The sequence below is a fragment of the Podarcis tiliguerta genome (genome assembly GCF_965153285.1).
Source record: "Podarcis tiliguerta genome assembly, chromosome: 7".
NCBI lineage: Eukaryota > Metazoa > Chordata > Lepidosauria > Squamata > Lacertidae > Podarcis > Podarcis tiliguerta.
The window spans coordinates 16,702,103-16,717,567 of NC_139540.1; the positions used below are offsets into that span (position 1 = coordinate 16,702,103).

Below are 15,465 nucleotides of genomic sequence, written 5' to 3' on the forward strand. Positions count from 1 at the left end.
AGCTCCCACAGGTATAATGTTACAAGCAAGGATTGCTTCCACCCATACCAACTGGGGCAAGTATTGCGATCCATTTTGGAGACTGCTTGGGCTACGCTTGCCAACAGAAGTATGGAAGGTGGTTATGGAAGATAGGATCCTTTGTGCTTAAAATTTGGAAGAGCCTTCCTCCTGGATAGCTCTACCAAGTCTCATCACTTAACTACAGGCAGCATAGGCAGTTTTTAAGCAGCTAAAACTGCAATTCTACAATCTATTTACCAGGGCACAAGCCCGTTTTAACTCAATGGGGCTTTCTTTTAAATATGTATAATATATAATAATAATAATAATAGTTTATTATTTATACCCCACCCATTTGGCTGAGTTTCCCCAGCCACTCTGGGCGGCTCACAATCGAGTGTTAAAAACAATAAAGCATTAAATATAAAAAACTTCCCTAAACAGGACTGCCTTCAGATGTCTTTTAAAGATAAGATAGCTGCTTATTTCCTTCACATCTGAAGGGAGGGCGTTCCACAGGATGGGCGCCACTACCGAGAAGGCCCTCTGTCTGGTTCCCTGTAACCTCTCTTCTCGCAATGAGGGAACCGCCAGAAGGCCCTTGGAGCTGGACCTCAGTGTCCAGGCTGAACGATGGGGGTGGAGATGCTCCTTCCGGTATATAGGACCGAGGCTGTTTAGGGCTTTAAAGGTCAGCATCATGGTCCCGGCAGCCACTCCCAGTCACCAGTCTTAACTGCTGCATTCTGGATTAATTGCAGTTTCCGGGTCACCTTCCAAGGTAGCCCCACGTAGAGCGCATTGCAGTAGTCCAAGCGGGAGATAACTAGAGCATGCACCACTCTGGCAAGACAGTCTGCGGGCAGTTAGGGTCTCAGCCTGCGTACCAGGTGGAGCTGGTAGACAGCTGCCCTGGACACAGAATTGACCTGCGCCTCCATGGACAGCTATGAGTCCGAAATGACTCCCAGGCTGCGCACCTGCTCCTTCAGGGGTTGTTACCCCATTCAGGACCAGGGAGTCCCCCACACCTGCCCGCCCCCGTCCCCCCAAAACAGTACTTCTGTCTTGTCAGGATTCAACCTCAGCTCTAGTTGCCGACCATGATTTAGGATGGTTACTAGTTTTAACTGAAGCAGTTCTGATCCATAATCAGCTCCCCACTCCAACCCAAAATCTACCTGCTCCAAACTTCTCATTCTCTCAGCATTTGCTGTACCCTTGTAATCATTTCAGTATTTGCCTTTTTCAACCTTCTGCAGTAATTAATACCATGGATCATGCCCAGACCATGGACAGCCCATTAATCACACACCCCTCCTTTTCCTTTTTGGCTGAGAGTCCAAGTGATATGTATAGAATTTTCCAAAGATTATCATATGGCTCCAGGATTTGTCATTCCGCACTACAAATAGGTCTTTCGGGGAAATTGCTCAGTCCCCAGTGGGCAGGAACCTGACTGAATTGGAGCCAGCTAATAGGGAAAGATAAAGGATTTCCAGCGAAAGGTTTTATCCATTTCAGATCTTGCAATTAAACAAACTGGATATGGAATGGGATTACATTTTAACTCCTTGGGGTTACATTTGATAATGCACTGAAAATTAATCTTCAGTGGCAGAAATAAATTGAATGCTTCAAAGGGCTTCTACTTTAAACGAAGACATTACAGAAGTAGCTATTACTCAATATAATGAAAATATAAAAAGAGTTAAATGTGGGTTTTACTCTCCTAACCACTTTTGAAAACACACTCTTGAATGTGGTTTTGTACTAGAACATTTTTGAATTCACCAGCAACTAACTGCAGTTAGCTTCCATGTATCTGGGATAGTGTGAGCAAGACTTCAGGAAAGAAAGCCTGGTTGGAAGGCAGGATTGATTTGTGAAACGCTTCCTTTCAAAGCAGGTGATGAGTCTTGCCCCTTTGATTGCTCTACCAAGAGGTAACTGGTATCTTTCATGTGCTCCACTGCATGACACAAACAGGTCGTGCTTAGGTTGCCATCCTCCTTAGTTAAGGATATCAGTGACCAGATAAGCTAGCTATAAGGGCTGTTCTTGTGCAGTTTTAAGACCCAATTTAAAATGATATCAAAAGTGTGTGTGTGTGTGTGTGTTTCACTTTGACCCAGCACCCAAATACTCCAAGACCTTTAAAACAAGACCTTTAATAAAATAATGATTAAATGCAAGGATTATCACACTGCTTTAGTCATAGACCTTGGCTTTACCCAATGTTCATGGAACAGATGAGCCCACCCGTTTTCTGGGATGATTTCATGCTTCCACATTCTGTGACCCTGATGGCACAGTCTCTCCTCCTGCTTCCAGTTTCCTTTTCTTGCGTTTCCTATTCCCCTTTTTCTTAGCTGCTGAAGGCTGCAAGGTCTCTTGTCCCTTTTTCTTTTTCTTCAGGCAGCTGAGAGGATTAGGGCCACTGGCCCTTTTTCGTTTCCTTTTTCTCGGCTCTGAGGTCTTTGCCAGACCCTGCTCCTCTTTGAGAAGTTCAATCCTTTGTTTCTGGTGCTCCGGAATAAGCTGGTTAGTCTGTGCTGCTTGTGCCGAAGCCAAAGATTTCATGGAAGGTTTGTCAAGAACCATTGTGTTCTGAATTATGAAGAGCAGGGGAACTCCAGCCTTTTTCTTTACTTTCGTTGCCAGATCCTGGTCCTATCGAATGGGGGTGGGGGACACAAACAGTAAGTCTATATGCACTCTTTACAAAGTAAAACTCAAGGCAGTGAAAATCTAGCAGATTACTCCACCCTGGAAAAGAACACTGTCAAAGTGGCAGGAAACACCCAATTTTCTTGTCCCTGTTGCTTCCTTTACCAACTTTTGCTCAAGCTGCTGAAGGCTATAGTGGTAAACTAGTTTAACATTCTCTAAAAATGCAAAATCTACAATGTGGTCAATTACTATATGGAAAAGTTATTGAAGGCTAGAGGCATAAATGCCAAGTATTCTTAAGGATTCTTTAATGCATTTAAAAATAAAATAAAATAGTCAAGTAGTATATAAATTTGTATACATAAAAACGATTCAAATCCCTATTTTCTTCATTTCATCCAGCAAACAGACTACAATTTCTTGAGCAAGGTTATATCCCTTTTGTGCTGTGGACCACAGGAAAGGCTTTCTGTACCAAACAGCTGGTTGAGAAATAAAGTTAGGACCTATGAAGTCAACTGGTAAGTTGTTTGAATACAAACCACCTGCAAATGGAGTTCAAACTGCTGGGCTTCCTGTCATTACCGATCAGTGGATTGGCTCTTAGAGCGAGTCCTCTTTGCCAAGGAATTATAAAGAGCACATGCTCTCAATTGTTCCTCTGTACCTATGGCTTTAACTGTCCCACATCTAATGGTTTGGGGGAAATGACCTTGTGTGGTAAATTGGGTTCCATACCATGGGATGACGTAAGTGCTTTCTGAGATAACGTAGGCAAAGAGCTTTTCATGTGACTTTTATTCTGAAGTGCTATGAAAGCTTTTTGGAGCTATGAAAGAGAACCCAAACATCATAAATAAATGCTACTAAAGAACACTCAAGCATTTTTGCAATTCACTTTTCTGAGCATCCTTCTGGGGCAAGATAGAAGTGGCAAGACATCTTGTGAGACAGTCACTTATTCTGTAAAAGGTAAAGGTAAACGACCCCTGGACGGTTAAGTTCAGTCAAAGGCGACTATGGGGTTGCGGCGCTCATCTTTCAGGCCGAGGGAGCCGGCATTTGCCCACAGACAGCTTCTTGGGTCATGCGGCCAGCATGACTTAACCGCTTCTGGTGCAACGGAACACTGTGCCGGAAACCAGAGCGCATGGAAACTCCGTTTACCTTCTCGCCACAGCGGTACCTATTTATCTAATTGCACTGGGCGTGCTTTCGAACTGCTAAGATGGCAGGAGCTGGGACAGAGCAACAGGAGCTCACTCCGCCGCGGGGATTCAAATCGCTGACCTGATCAGCAAGCCCAAGAGGCTCAGTGGTTTAGACCACAGCACCACCCGCATCCCTGCTACTTATTCTGTAAACAGAGCTGGGCATGGTTACTTCTTCTTCATTCCTGTTCTATGCAGACTTGCCTTTCTCAGATGCACTCTAAGCCCAGAACTTTATCTGATGCTTAGAATCATAGAACTATAGAGTTGGAAGGGACCCTGAGGATCATCTAGTCCAACCGCCTGCAGGAATATGCAGCTGGTCCATACAGGGATCGAACCTGCAACCTTGGCGTTATCAGCACCATGGTCTAACCAACTGAGCTATCCAGGCTCAATGATGCTTAGACGTGCCTTGCCTCCTGATCTAGCAACTAAGACATTAATTACAGCGTGCAAACAAGCTGCCAAGTATCTTCATTCCTTTCTTTGTGAAATAACACTGTTATCTACAAATGCCCTCCCTCTGCAACTCCAATCCTATGCTGGGCTGCTTGCTGCAGGAGAGCTTGCCACCCAAGGCATATGCAAGCCCTCTCAAGCGCAACAAGGCTCATTTCCAAGTAAACTTGTTTCAAAACAAGGCTGTAGGCAGTGTTTCAAACACTCTCTTGTACCGCTGAAACGTGTAGGTGCCGTTCAAATTTGCATAAGCCGAAGTTTTCCCACCGCAGCACCAAAGGAGAAAGCGTGAATGTAATTCTCAAAACTCATTAACAACTGGCCAGATTCCAAAATATGAAGGAAATGAGGCATTTTGTTCGAATGAGCTTAAGTGAAAGAACATTACCTGCGTAGCAATGAAGTAATGGTGTGGATTCCCATCTTCAATCATGGACAAGAGGCAGGCTGAGCCGCTCACTGGATTTTTGAAGTGGGAACAATTGCGAACTTGAAATCTCTGTGCAATTAGTTTTGCCCCATATAGCTCCTTCCCTAAGGATTCCAACTCTTTCAGGACACATCTAGAAGAAGAAAAGATAACAGCAGAGATTCTTGTTCAACACAGGCATTTCAAATTCTGAACAAAAGTTTCCCATTACGTCTTGTATCCAAGTCTACCCCATGCGCAAAGATTGGGGGAACCCCAGAACAGACTTGATGGCTTGGGGGGGGAGGAGGGGGCAATTCCCACTGCCAAGCAGAAATTTTCACGCTGGCAGGATGCTTGCTAAGCGCTGCCTTAGAGGCAAGCATGAATATGGAGTTTGCAAAGCCAGGAACTGCAGGCCTTCATCAAAGGAGCCAAAGATATCAATATACATGGTCTACTACGTGCCCCATTTTACCCTCACACCATCCTGTGAGGGGAACGAATTAGAGGGATCTGAAGTCAACCAAGAAGGTTTGCAGCTCAGTTGGGGATTTAAACAGCTCTTAATGCGGCGACTCTCCCTGCTGGCTGCCTGGCCTCGCCAACTGACCACAAAGGATATACATAGGGTGACCTGGCTTTACAGAGGACAGTCCTCTAGTTGAAGGGGCTTTCAGGCACAAGTGTGGTTTAAAACTAAAGAACAATGAGGAGAAGGAGGAGCCCTGAGGTTTTCTGTCTGCCTGTAGCAGCACCTGTACAGCAGACTTGGCAGCCACAGACCACCTCGCCATAGTCTTCCCCCCTTTAGCGATATTTACTGGGATGTGGGTGGTGCTGTGGGTTAAACCACGGAGCCTAGGACTTGCCGATCAGAAGGTTGGCAGTTTGAGCTCCCATTGCTCGGTCCCTGCTCCTGCCAACCTAGCAGTTTGAAAGCACGTCAAAGTGTAAGTAGATAAATAGGTACCGCTCCGGCGGGAAGGTAAACGGCGTTTCCATACGCTGCTCTGGTTTCTCCAGAAGCGGCTTACTCATGCTGGCCACATGACCCGGAAGCTGTACCCGGAAGCTCCTTCGGCCAATAAAGCAAGATGAGCGCCGCAACCCCAGAGTCGGCCACGACTGGACCTAATGGTCAGGGGTCCCTTTACCTTTACCTTACTGTATTTTCTATTTAAAGATACGAGCTGTCTATCTACAAATTTTGCGTCTATCTACAAAGTCACCTAGTCTGGTTTTCTATGGCAAGATGCATTTGCATTCAATTTACTTCTATATTTGCATCTATGCATATGAATTTGCAATTCCAAATTGCAGTCCTTTCACACACCCACACCCCGGTGTTGCCCTAAATGCCTCTTTGACCCATCCTGCTCACGCTGGTAGCTCCTCCGCCTTTATGAGGACTAAGCAGCCAACTGTCTCCCACCGCACTGCCCGCTGAACAACTGACACCCACCCAAAGTAGGATACATGGGAAGCTGCTTTGTACACAGCCCATCTGGCTCAGCACTGCTACACCTGCCTTTTTCAAGCTTGGGACCCCAGGTACGGTTGGCCTTTATTTATTTGGGGCATTCTAAGGTCATGAATCCTGCGCATTCGCTTATGCCCTTGGTCGGCAGCCATCCTCTGCTTCTCTTCCCATCTGATTCACAATGGGAGTCTTGCTTTATGGCAGGTATGTCCAAGAGACTGCGATCTACTCCCACTATTAAAAAAAAAAAACTGGCAGTGATCTACCCTTTGTGAGCTTTTTTTGGGGAGCCTTCTTCAAAGTTGCTGAGCTAAAGCTTTCCTGGCAGATGTACACTCCAGAGAGCAGTGGCCATAGTTCAACCACCCGGCAGCCCCATCCCTAAATAGGCAAACCTAAATGTGCAGCCACAGGTTTTCCTGGATATCCTGCATTGCAGGGGGTTGGTCTAGATTAGTGGTTCCCAACCTTTTTTTCGGGCTATGCCCCACCTAAGCATCTCTAAAGTCCTGATGCCCTCCCCACCCCACCAATGACATATAATTTGTATTACGCAAAAAGTGAACTCCTATTCACATGGAGGAAGCCTAGAAGGCCATTGTTGTTTACTCATTTAGTTGTGTCCAACTCTTCGTGACCCCATGGACCAGAGCATGCCAGGCACTCCTGTCTTCCACTGCCTCCTGCAGTTTGGTCAAACTCGTGCTGGTAGCTTCGAGAACACTGTCCAACCATTTCATCCTCTGTTGTCCCCTTCGCCTTGTGCCCTCCATCTTTCCCAACATCACGGTCTTTTCCAGGGAGTCTTCTCTTCTCATGAGGTGGCCAGAGTATTGGAGCCTCAGCTCCACGATCTGTCCTTCCAGTGAGCACTCAAGGCTGATTTCCTTCAGAATGGATCGGTTTGATCTTCTTGCAGTCCATGGGACTCTCAAGAGTCTCCTCCAGCACCATAATTCAAAAGCATCCATTCTTTGGTGATCAGACTTCTTTATGGTCCAGCTCTCATTTCCATTAACTTGGTCTAACTCATTCTCGAATTGCCCCCCAACTAATTCTCATTCTCGAATTGCCCCACGTTGGGGAACCACCGGTCTAGATGATACTTGGGGACCCAACTCCATGATTCTATGACTACAACTCCCACCATCCCTACACCTGGCAGGGCCGATGGGAGTTGTGGTCCAGGAGGAATCCCGGCTGGTCTAGCACAGTGGCTCTCCCTGGGGATCGAGCCCGGGACCCCGTTTTCTGCTTGCCAGGCAGGCGCCCTACTCGCTGAGCTACGGCTCCCCCCTTGACGTCACGCGCCTCCCCGTCCCCTTCGACCCGCGCTCACCGCGTGGTGCAGAGCTGCGTGGCCCCGGCCAGGTATCCCGGCAGCTGCTCTCGGATCTGGATCTTGTTGCGCAGCGCGGCCTGGCAGAAGGTGCCGTCCAGCAGCACCTGGAAGGGCTCGCGGAAGCCGAAGTTGTGCTTGTAGAAGCCCACGTTCTTCTTGGCGTGCTTCTGCCGCTTGATCTTCATAGCGGCGGCCGGAGGACCATAGAGACGGAAAGGCGGGCGCAATACTAGACGGGCCCCAATACCACTTCTGCCGGAAGTCCACGCCGGATTATTATTATTATTTTTTAAAGCAACCACCGTAACGAAAGTTGACGCACGCGCAGTGGAGCAGCCGTCGGGGAAAACACGTGTTTAGGGATCTGTAACGCGTCCAGGAGGGATCACAATCTGACTCTTTGCCCCAGATGCTTTCTTTTTGTTTAATTACTGCTGCGAGCGAGAAAGCAGGATGAAAATATAATAGAACCCACAAGGTACCCCTGAGGGTCATCTAGTCCAACCCCCTCAGTGCAGGAATAATACACGAATAAAGCAGATCAGGACTACATGACTTTGAGAGGATCCGGCTGGGGCTCTGGGGGAAGCCGCTCGGCCATGAACCTCTCGCTTGGGCGCTGGAGGATAATAATAATAATAGTAATTATTATTATTATTTCAATAATTTATTATTTATACCCCGCCCATCTGGCTGAGTCTCCTCAGCCACTCTGGGCGGCTCCCAATCGAGTGTTAAAAACAATACAGCGTTAAATATTAAAAACTTCCCTAAAAGGGGCTGCCTTCGATGACTTTTTAAAATAAGATAGCTGCTTATTTCCTTATTTCTCTCAGCTTAGCCTACCCCACAGGATTGTTGGGGGGGGGGTTAAATGAGATGGGGGGAGGAAGAACCACGTGTGCCACCTCGGAGGAAGAAAGGGAATAAATGCAGCCCATAAACTATTACACCCACCACTCCATAGATTTACTAGGCGGGTTATATTTCCTGGTGGGTTAATAGCAGCTATCCAGGATCGAGCTCCCGTCGGGCGAAACTGCATCGGCGCACAGGAAAAGCAAAATGCAAACATAAAAGAGTCCTATAGGAACTATATGAAAGCGGAACCATGTTTCACGTCCCCCGGTTTCTGCCCGGAAGGTGTTGTGAGAAGGATCCATTTCCGGTTCCCCTCGCTCTCTTCCTCTTCCGTCCGGCGTGCCGTCTCCCTCTCTCGTTTTCCTCTTCCAGAGATGGCGTCGCGCAAGGAGACACCCGCCCCCGGCGCCGGCGCTTCTTCCTCGGCTGCCGTCAAAGCCAAGGCGAAGGCGGCCCCGGGAGACTCGGCGGTCAAGCAAGTGCAGATCGACGGCGTGGTGAGCAAGGGAAGGGGAGCCGGGAGAGGCGCCTGAGCCGCCGGGCGCGCTGCCGCGTGTTCTTCACAGGGTCGGGAGGGACCCCGAGGGTCATCTAGCCGAACCCGGAATGGTTTACAAATGTCAGTGATCAGACAGTCCCAGCCCCCAGGTTTATAATCTGAAATAATACATGACATAAAAGGAAAAAGATGGGCGGGGGGAGGGAAGACGGGGGGAGACAAGCTCTGGCACCGGCCTTGGTTTCAGAATTACAGTGGTACCTCGGGTTATATACGCTTTAGGTTACATACGCTTCAGGTTACAGTCTCCGCTAACCCAGAAATAGTGCTTCAGGTTAAGAACTTTGCTTCAGGATAAGAACAGAAATTGTGCTCCGGTGGTGTGGTGGCAGCGGGAGGCCCCATTAACTAAAGTGGTGCTTCAGGTTAAGAACGGACCTTCGGAAATAACTAAGTACTTAACCCGAGGTACCACTGTATTGCAATGACCAGACAGAATGGAAAGAAGGGCCAAGAATTGCTAGACTTTGAGCTGGAATTGACGAAGACGCCCTGCATTCCTATAACTTGGTAATAATAGCCTGTATTTCTCTGCTTGCGGCAGAAGAGGGTGGTTCTCTTTCCCTGTGACCAGCACAGAAACAAAGAGTGCTCACCTCTTATAAGGCAATTTAATCTTTTTACTGAAATCATATTGGCCGGGCTGATGTACAGGTGTCTGATAGATTGGACAAAACTGCATAGATTCAGTCTAGGTATTATTAAAAATGCATTCTCAGTTCAGCTGGAGCAGAGTGGTCCGACGCGCAGCCCGAGGGCTGCATGTGGACCTGAGGTCCTTTTGGGTGACCCTCGGCAACTTTTTATGCACCCCTCCTCCCCCTTCCCTCTGTATTCCCTCTGTACAGCCTTCCCAAAGCTGGGTATGGAGGTGCTGGGCTCTGGGAAGGAGGTGTGAGGGCTCTGACAGGATTCTAGAGTCCTCCCACCTCCTTCCCAAACCTAGTTAGGGCTTTCTCAGAGGTGGGAGAGCTCTAGGACCCTGCCAGAGCTGCATGCCTCTTTCCCAAAGCCCAGTTTCACACTTACCTAACTTTGGGAAGGCGGCGCAAGGGCTGGGGTGTCATTTTTTGGCCTCCCCCCACGACAAAGCAGTGTGTGGCCTGTGGGCTCCATGTTGAAGTACTCTTGCGGCCCACTTGGTATGTAAAGTCGGGCTGCCCAGAGTTAGAGGAAAAGAGTAAACTGCCTTATATGGAGTTAGATCATCGGTCCAGCTTGCTCTGTTTTGTTTACACTGACTGGCAGTGACTCTCCAGTGTTTCAGGCAGGAGCGTCTCCCAGCCCTGGAAGTCCCCCAGCGTCTCCCAGATGCCAGATTGAACCTGGGACCTGCTGCATACAAAGCAGGTGATCCCACTTCTATCTCTATCTATATATCACAGATTCCTTAGAATTGTGATAGACAGCATTATGCATATAGCTGCCAATTTGATTATCAGATGCATTGTTTCAGGTACTGCAAATGCTATGAGTTGCAACTTCAAGTGGGCATTTTGTGTAAGTAACCATATGTATGTTATATCTCAATGAGTGCTCAAACAGCACAGAAATGCCACCCAAATGTTACAAAGATACAGCGGTACCTCGTGTTACAGACGCTTCAGGTTACAGACTCCGCTAACCCAGAAATAGTACCTCCAGTTAAGAACTTTGCTTCAGGATGAGAACAGAAATTGTGCAGGAGCGGCGCAGCATCAGCAGCGGGAGGCTCTATTATCTAAAGTGGTGCTTCAGGTTGAGAACAGATTCAGGTTAAGAACGGACCTCCGGAACGAATTAAGTTCTTAACCCGAGGTACCACTTTAGCTAATGGAGCCTCCTGCTGCTGCCGCACCACCGCCTCACAATTTCTGTTCTCATCTTGAAGCAAAGTTCTTCACCCAAGGTACTATTTCTGGATTAGCGGAGTTTGTAACCTGAAGCGTCTGTAACCTGAGGTACCACTGTATAGCAAAAACTCATTCCATCACAATGAGCTCATGGAACTTATAGAGTTGGTAAGTGCTGCAGTTTCTACAAATGTAGTTACGTTTTAACACCTTTCAATGCAATCCTGTATAAGCCTATCAGGAAGTATGCCCCATTGAACTCTATGGAGCTTTCTTCTGTGTAGATATGTACAGTCGTACCTTGGAAGTCAAATGGAATCTGTTCGGAAACCAAAGCGTGGCTTCTGGTTGGTTTCTGATTGTGCAGGTGCTCCGGAAACAATAGCGGAAGCCGCGCCAGATATTCAGCTTCCAAAAAGAGTTCGAAAACCAGAACACTCACTTCTAGTTTTTGATTGTTCGGGAGCAAGAATATTCGACTCCCAAGGCGTTTGGAAGCCAAGGTACCACTGTATAGGATTGAACTATTAGTTGATTAGCTCTTAGTTATATTGCTGTTGGTTTTTTGCAGTGGCCCCACCACAAATACAGACATTAGGATCAGGTGCCAAATTTAGCATTTTATTAAGACTACAAAGATGGGTAAGTGTGTGGGCCTGGTCACTTCAGAAGCCACAATGTGAATGGAGGATTGGGCACGATTGCCAGTGGCCCATGGGCATTTTTAGTTACCAGCGGCTCATGGGCATTTTTAGTTACCAGCGGCTCATGGGCATTTTTAGTTACCAGCATTGTTCTTGGTCTTCCTGTGTCTAACAGAGGAAGAATTAATTATGCAGACAAAAATAAGCACACAATTATGAATGTGCATAAGTATATCAGTCTCAGGTGTAAAAATGAGCTCAGAGCAACTTACAAGTGTAAAACCAGAATAAATTATTCTAATGTGTTGCTAGCAAGTTAGTAAGCCCATTCTTAATTATCCAGATATCAGTAAAGTTTGGGCTTCAGTGCTGTGCCCGTTCACCTGAGAATAAGTCACATTGATCTTTGTGGGATTGCTTTTGAGTAGACATAGGATTGTGCCGTGAAATGCCCACTGCTATTATAGTGGGGCAGGTCCCTGTCATTGGATGGAAAGATGCACTGTCCTGTTATAGCTGCTTCTAAGTGGCTCTTTGGGGGGGACGCGGGTGGTGCTGTGGGTAAAACATCAGTGCCTAGGACTTGCTGATCGTAAGGTCGGCGGTTCGAATCCCCGTGGCGGGGTGAGCTCCCGTCGTTCGGTCCCAGCTCCTGCCCACCTAGCAGTTCGAAAGCACCCTTAAGTGCAAGTAGATAAATAGGTACCACTTTATAGCGGGAAGGTAAACGGTGTTTTCGTGTGCAGCGCTGGTGCTGGCTCGCCAGCTGCAGCTTCGTCACGCTGGCCACGTGACCCGGAAGTGTCTTCGGACAGCGCTGGCTCCCGGCCTCTTAAGCGAGATGAGCGCGCAATCCTAGAGTTGGACATGACTGGCCCATACGGGCAGGGGTACCTTTACCTTTAAGTGGCTTTTTGTAAATGTTAATCTGTGGTGGTTAATACTTTTGGCAAGGCGATCCAAAGTTTGGTTTATTCTTATTTATTTTTATATTTATATCCCACCTTTTCCTCAAAGGAACAGTACACAGTTCTCTGCACACCTCATTTTACCCACAAACCAACAACCCTGTGAGGTAAATTAGGCTGAGTCATTGTGACTTGCCCAAGAACACCCGGGGAGCTTCATGGATGAATGGAAATTTGAACCCTGGTCTCCCAGGGTCTAATATTCTAGCTTCTTCCGAGGTTTAGCGACATACTTGGAGGTCAGTATGGCCAATCCTTGCTTCTCAAAAGCTGCTTTTTTGTGTATAGGCGTTTAGATGTTGAATTGTTTGATTTTTCAAATCTCCTGGGCTCTACCAATAGTTTTTCCTCAGTGTTAGTAGATAGTGCCAGCGTTGTGCTTGCTTCTCTTTCAGTTTCCTGAGCCTGAGATGAGAGTGAGGGCAACCATTCTCAAACTTAATTCATTTATTTCAGTTTAGACAACAAGAAAGCAGATTCAGTGTAGCAGTTAGAGAGTAACTATGGACCAGGGAGGCCTAAATTAGAATCCCTGTAGCCCTAAAGCCCATTGGGTGAACCTGAACTGGTCACTATCTCATAGCCTCACCTACTTCTCAGGGTTGTTGTGAAGATAAAGTGGGCTGGGGAAAAGACAGTGTATTCCACCCCTGATTTGCTTGGAGGAAGAGTAAGATAAAAATGTTTGAGAGTCCCAAACACTGCTTAGCAGTGCCTTTTGCCTTGGGGAGGTTTTCTTGGACACTTTGAGACATTTTACTCTTCTTTTTCATAGACTTTTTTGGGGGAAGGGGCAGGAATGGAATTCTGTTTCTCAGCTTCGTTTCTCAGCCTGTGCTCATTTAGCTCACCCCATTGAATGCACACCTTTTGCTCTGATTGGTTTTGTTTGAGGAAGGGTTGTAATGCTTCAAAAGCACAGCCTTCTGCAAACCACAGGGGCTGGTGAGATTTCTACCATAAGAACATCATTTTTAACTCTAGCCTGCTGTTGCCACTTCCTTTTATGTTGTTGTTGTTTCAAAGAATGGCAGATTCAAGAATGGCAAATAAAAAATGTAATAAAACAGCAGCTCCAGAATGTCAGGAAATACGATAGGTAAACAAAAATGGTGAAAGGTAAATAGCCAAACAACTGAACAAAACGCAAGATACAGCGAAATCCCCTAAAACCTTCTGTCCCTCTGGGATCAAATGGCAAAGAAACAATATTTTTTTAGGGGGGGGGATACAGATCAGAGTTGTGCTGAAGTGCTCCTAACCTTTTGACGCAAGCACATTGGAGGATATTTGTTGTCCTTGGGATAGACAGTATCCAGGATATTTCAGGCAAGGCAATCAAACCACTGAAGAAATCTGCCAGGCTAGGTTGGCTTGTCTCCATTTCAATCTGGAGGTTAAAGTCTCCGCATCCTTATTGCTGTATGCCAAAGAGCACAGCGCCTCCTCAAAGGATGATGCCATTGGTAAACAGGCAGCAGCAAAAAAGCTTGAAAGAGCAACATCTGGTACCATTTGGCATGATTAAGCTAGCGCCCCATTGAAGAGTGAGCTAGCATCAGGCCTACGTGTCGTACTTCAAGGTTCATGGATGGAATTCTGCCTGACAATAGCGCTTCCTGTTTGGAGGGAAAATTGGCAACTGGTCGTTTTGTCTGTGCCGCTGTGGTTTTAACAGTTGGGCTTCTCATTACTTCTCTCATCGGATGGGTCCCTTGTGTTGCGATTATATATGCATAGCTGAAAAGGCTGATGGAGTTTGGTCTCTTGGTGCCAGTTTCTCGGGCTGTTACTTACAAATGCCGTGAACAATGTGTGTTTCCACTTACATCCACAAAGCACCGTGGGGTATGCTGGTGATGCACTTCTCTTAAAAGGCACTCTTCTTAGCAGCTAATCCTCTCATTGCCACTAGCAGATATGTTCTGCTTTTCTCCAGGAGGGGGAAAAAGGCTCTGCTGAGCCAAAGCAACCTTGTGCAAAGCTCACAAGAAGCTGATCCCCATTAAGTCCGAGGCTGGGGCCACCTTAAGGCCAGAGTCCTCTCCTGCTTAGTGCTTGTTTCATGACAGATCAGCCTTGAGATGGCATTCAGCGGTGAGAGTGTTGCAGGGTCTGCAAGGATTGAAGGAAGAGCTTTTGAGACCCTGCAGAGATCAATTGGGGACTCTTGCACACTTCGCTTACTGATTATAGTTGTAGGAGATGTGGAGGGAGGCAGGCAGTACAACTGAATTGGGAAGTACCATATAGTTCTTGCAACTATAGGACATTATGGAAAGGGTAGCATGCTTTCTCTTTCACAACTTTGCCCCTCCCCCTTTCAAGAGTGGCCTGGAGTTGGGTAGGGGTGCCATTTTGGGCTTCTTTTTATGTCTACAAGTGCTTTTCTTTTAGTGGCCGGTGGTCTGCAGTTCTAAAAGTATGGTATGGTGACCTGCAGTGCAATTAGGAGTTGCCGTTGAGTGGTTTGTTGTACGTTTTTAATGGACGGTGTTTTATGTATTCTTGTTTACTTGCTTTTATTATAAACCGCCCTATGCAAGGGGCAGTATTTATATCATCTAGATAAACAGTGTCAAAATATAAGTCACTCTAGAGTTAACTTTTTTGACTAGTCAAAACTTCCTTTAGTCATTTGACCCATCAGTGATGGTTAAAAGTCAAGCATTTGGGTTGAATGTGGTGTTTGTTCTTGGAGTAGACCCATTGAAATTAATGGACGAGATCTAGAGGGTCTACTCTGAGTAAAAGCTTGGATACAACCCTTAATTAGAAGACTAACAGGGAACAGAAAGAATGGGGGGAAACTGCCATCTACCAGATGTTTCATAGTGTGATGTCAGGTCACATGGAGGTGTGTCCTCTCTACAATTAACGTACTGAGGAAGGTCAGGGATGGAGAACCTGGAGTCCAGCAACATCTGGAGGGCTACAACTCCTATCATCCCTGATCATTGATTATAGTGGGCTGATGGGAGTTGGAATCTGACAAAATTTGGAGGGCCAAAAGATTCC

At 46.8% G+C, this 15,465-nt stretch overlaps 2 protein-coding genes across 2 annotated transcripts in view; one reads left to right on the forward strand and one right to left on the reverse strand.

Annotated features, from left to right (window-relative positions):
* Positions 1 to 2,154: 2,154 nt before the first annotated feature.
* On the reverse strand, positions 2,155 to 7,810 carry UTP23 (UTP23 small subunit processome component). The gene is made up of 3 exons (XM_083450733.1): positions 7,581 to 7,810; positions 4,738 to 4,912; positions 2,155 to 2,676 (listed from the first exon to the last, which is right to left on the reverse strand). Exons 1-3 carry the CDS (start codon positions 7,766 to 7,768, stop codon positions 2,284 to 2,286), a joined length of 756 nt encoding a protein of 251 aa, XP_083306859.1. The 5' UTR covers positions 7,769 to 7,810; the 3' UTR covers positions 2,155 to 2,283.
* Positions 7,811 to 8,743: 933 nt separating this feature from the next.
* Positions 8,744 to 15,465, forward strand: part of EIF3H (eukaryotic translation initiation factor 3 subunit H) — a 71,582-nt gene continuing 64,860 nt past the window's right edge. The window contains exon 1 of the mRNA XM_083450640.1: positions 8,744 to 8,941. Coding sequence (XP_083306766.1) covers positions 8,819 to 8,941 — 123 coding nt within the window. The 5' untranslated portion in view covers positions 8,744 to 8,818. The remainder of the gene's footprint in view (positions 8,942 to 15,465) is intronic.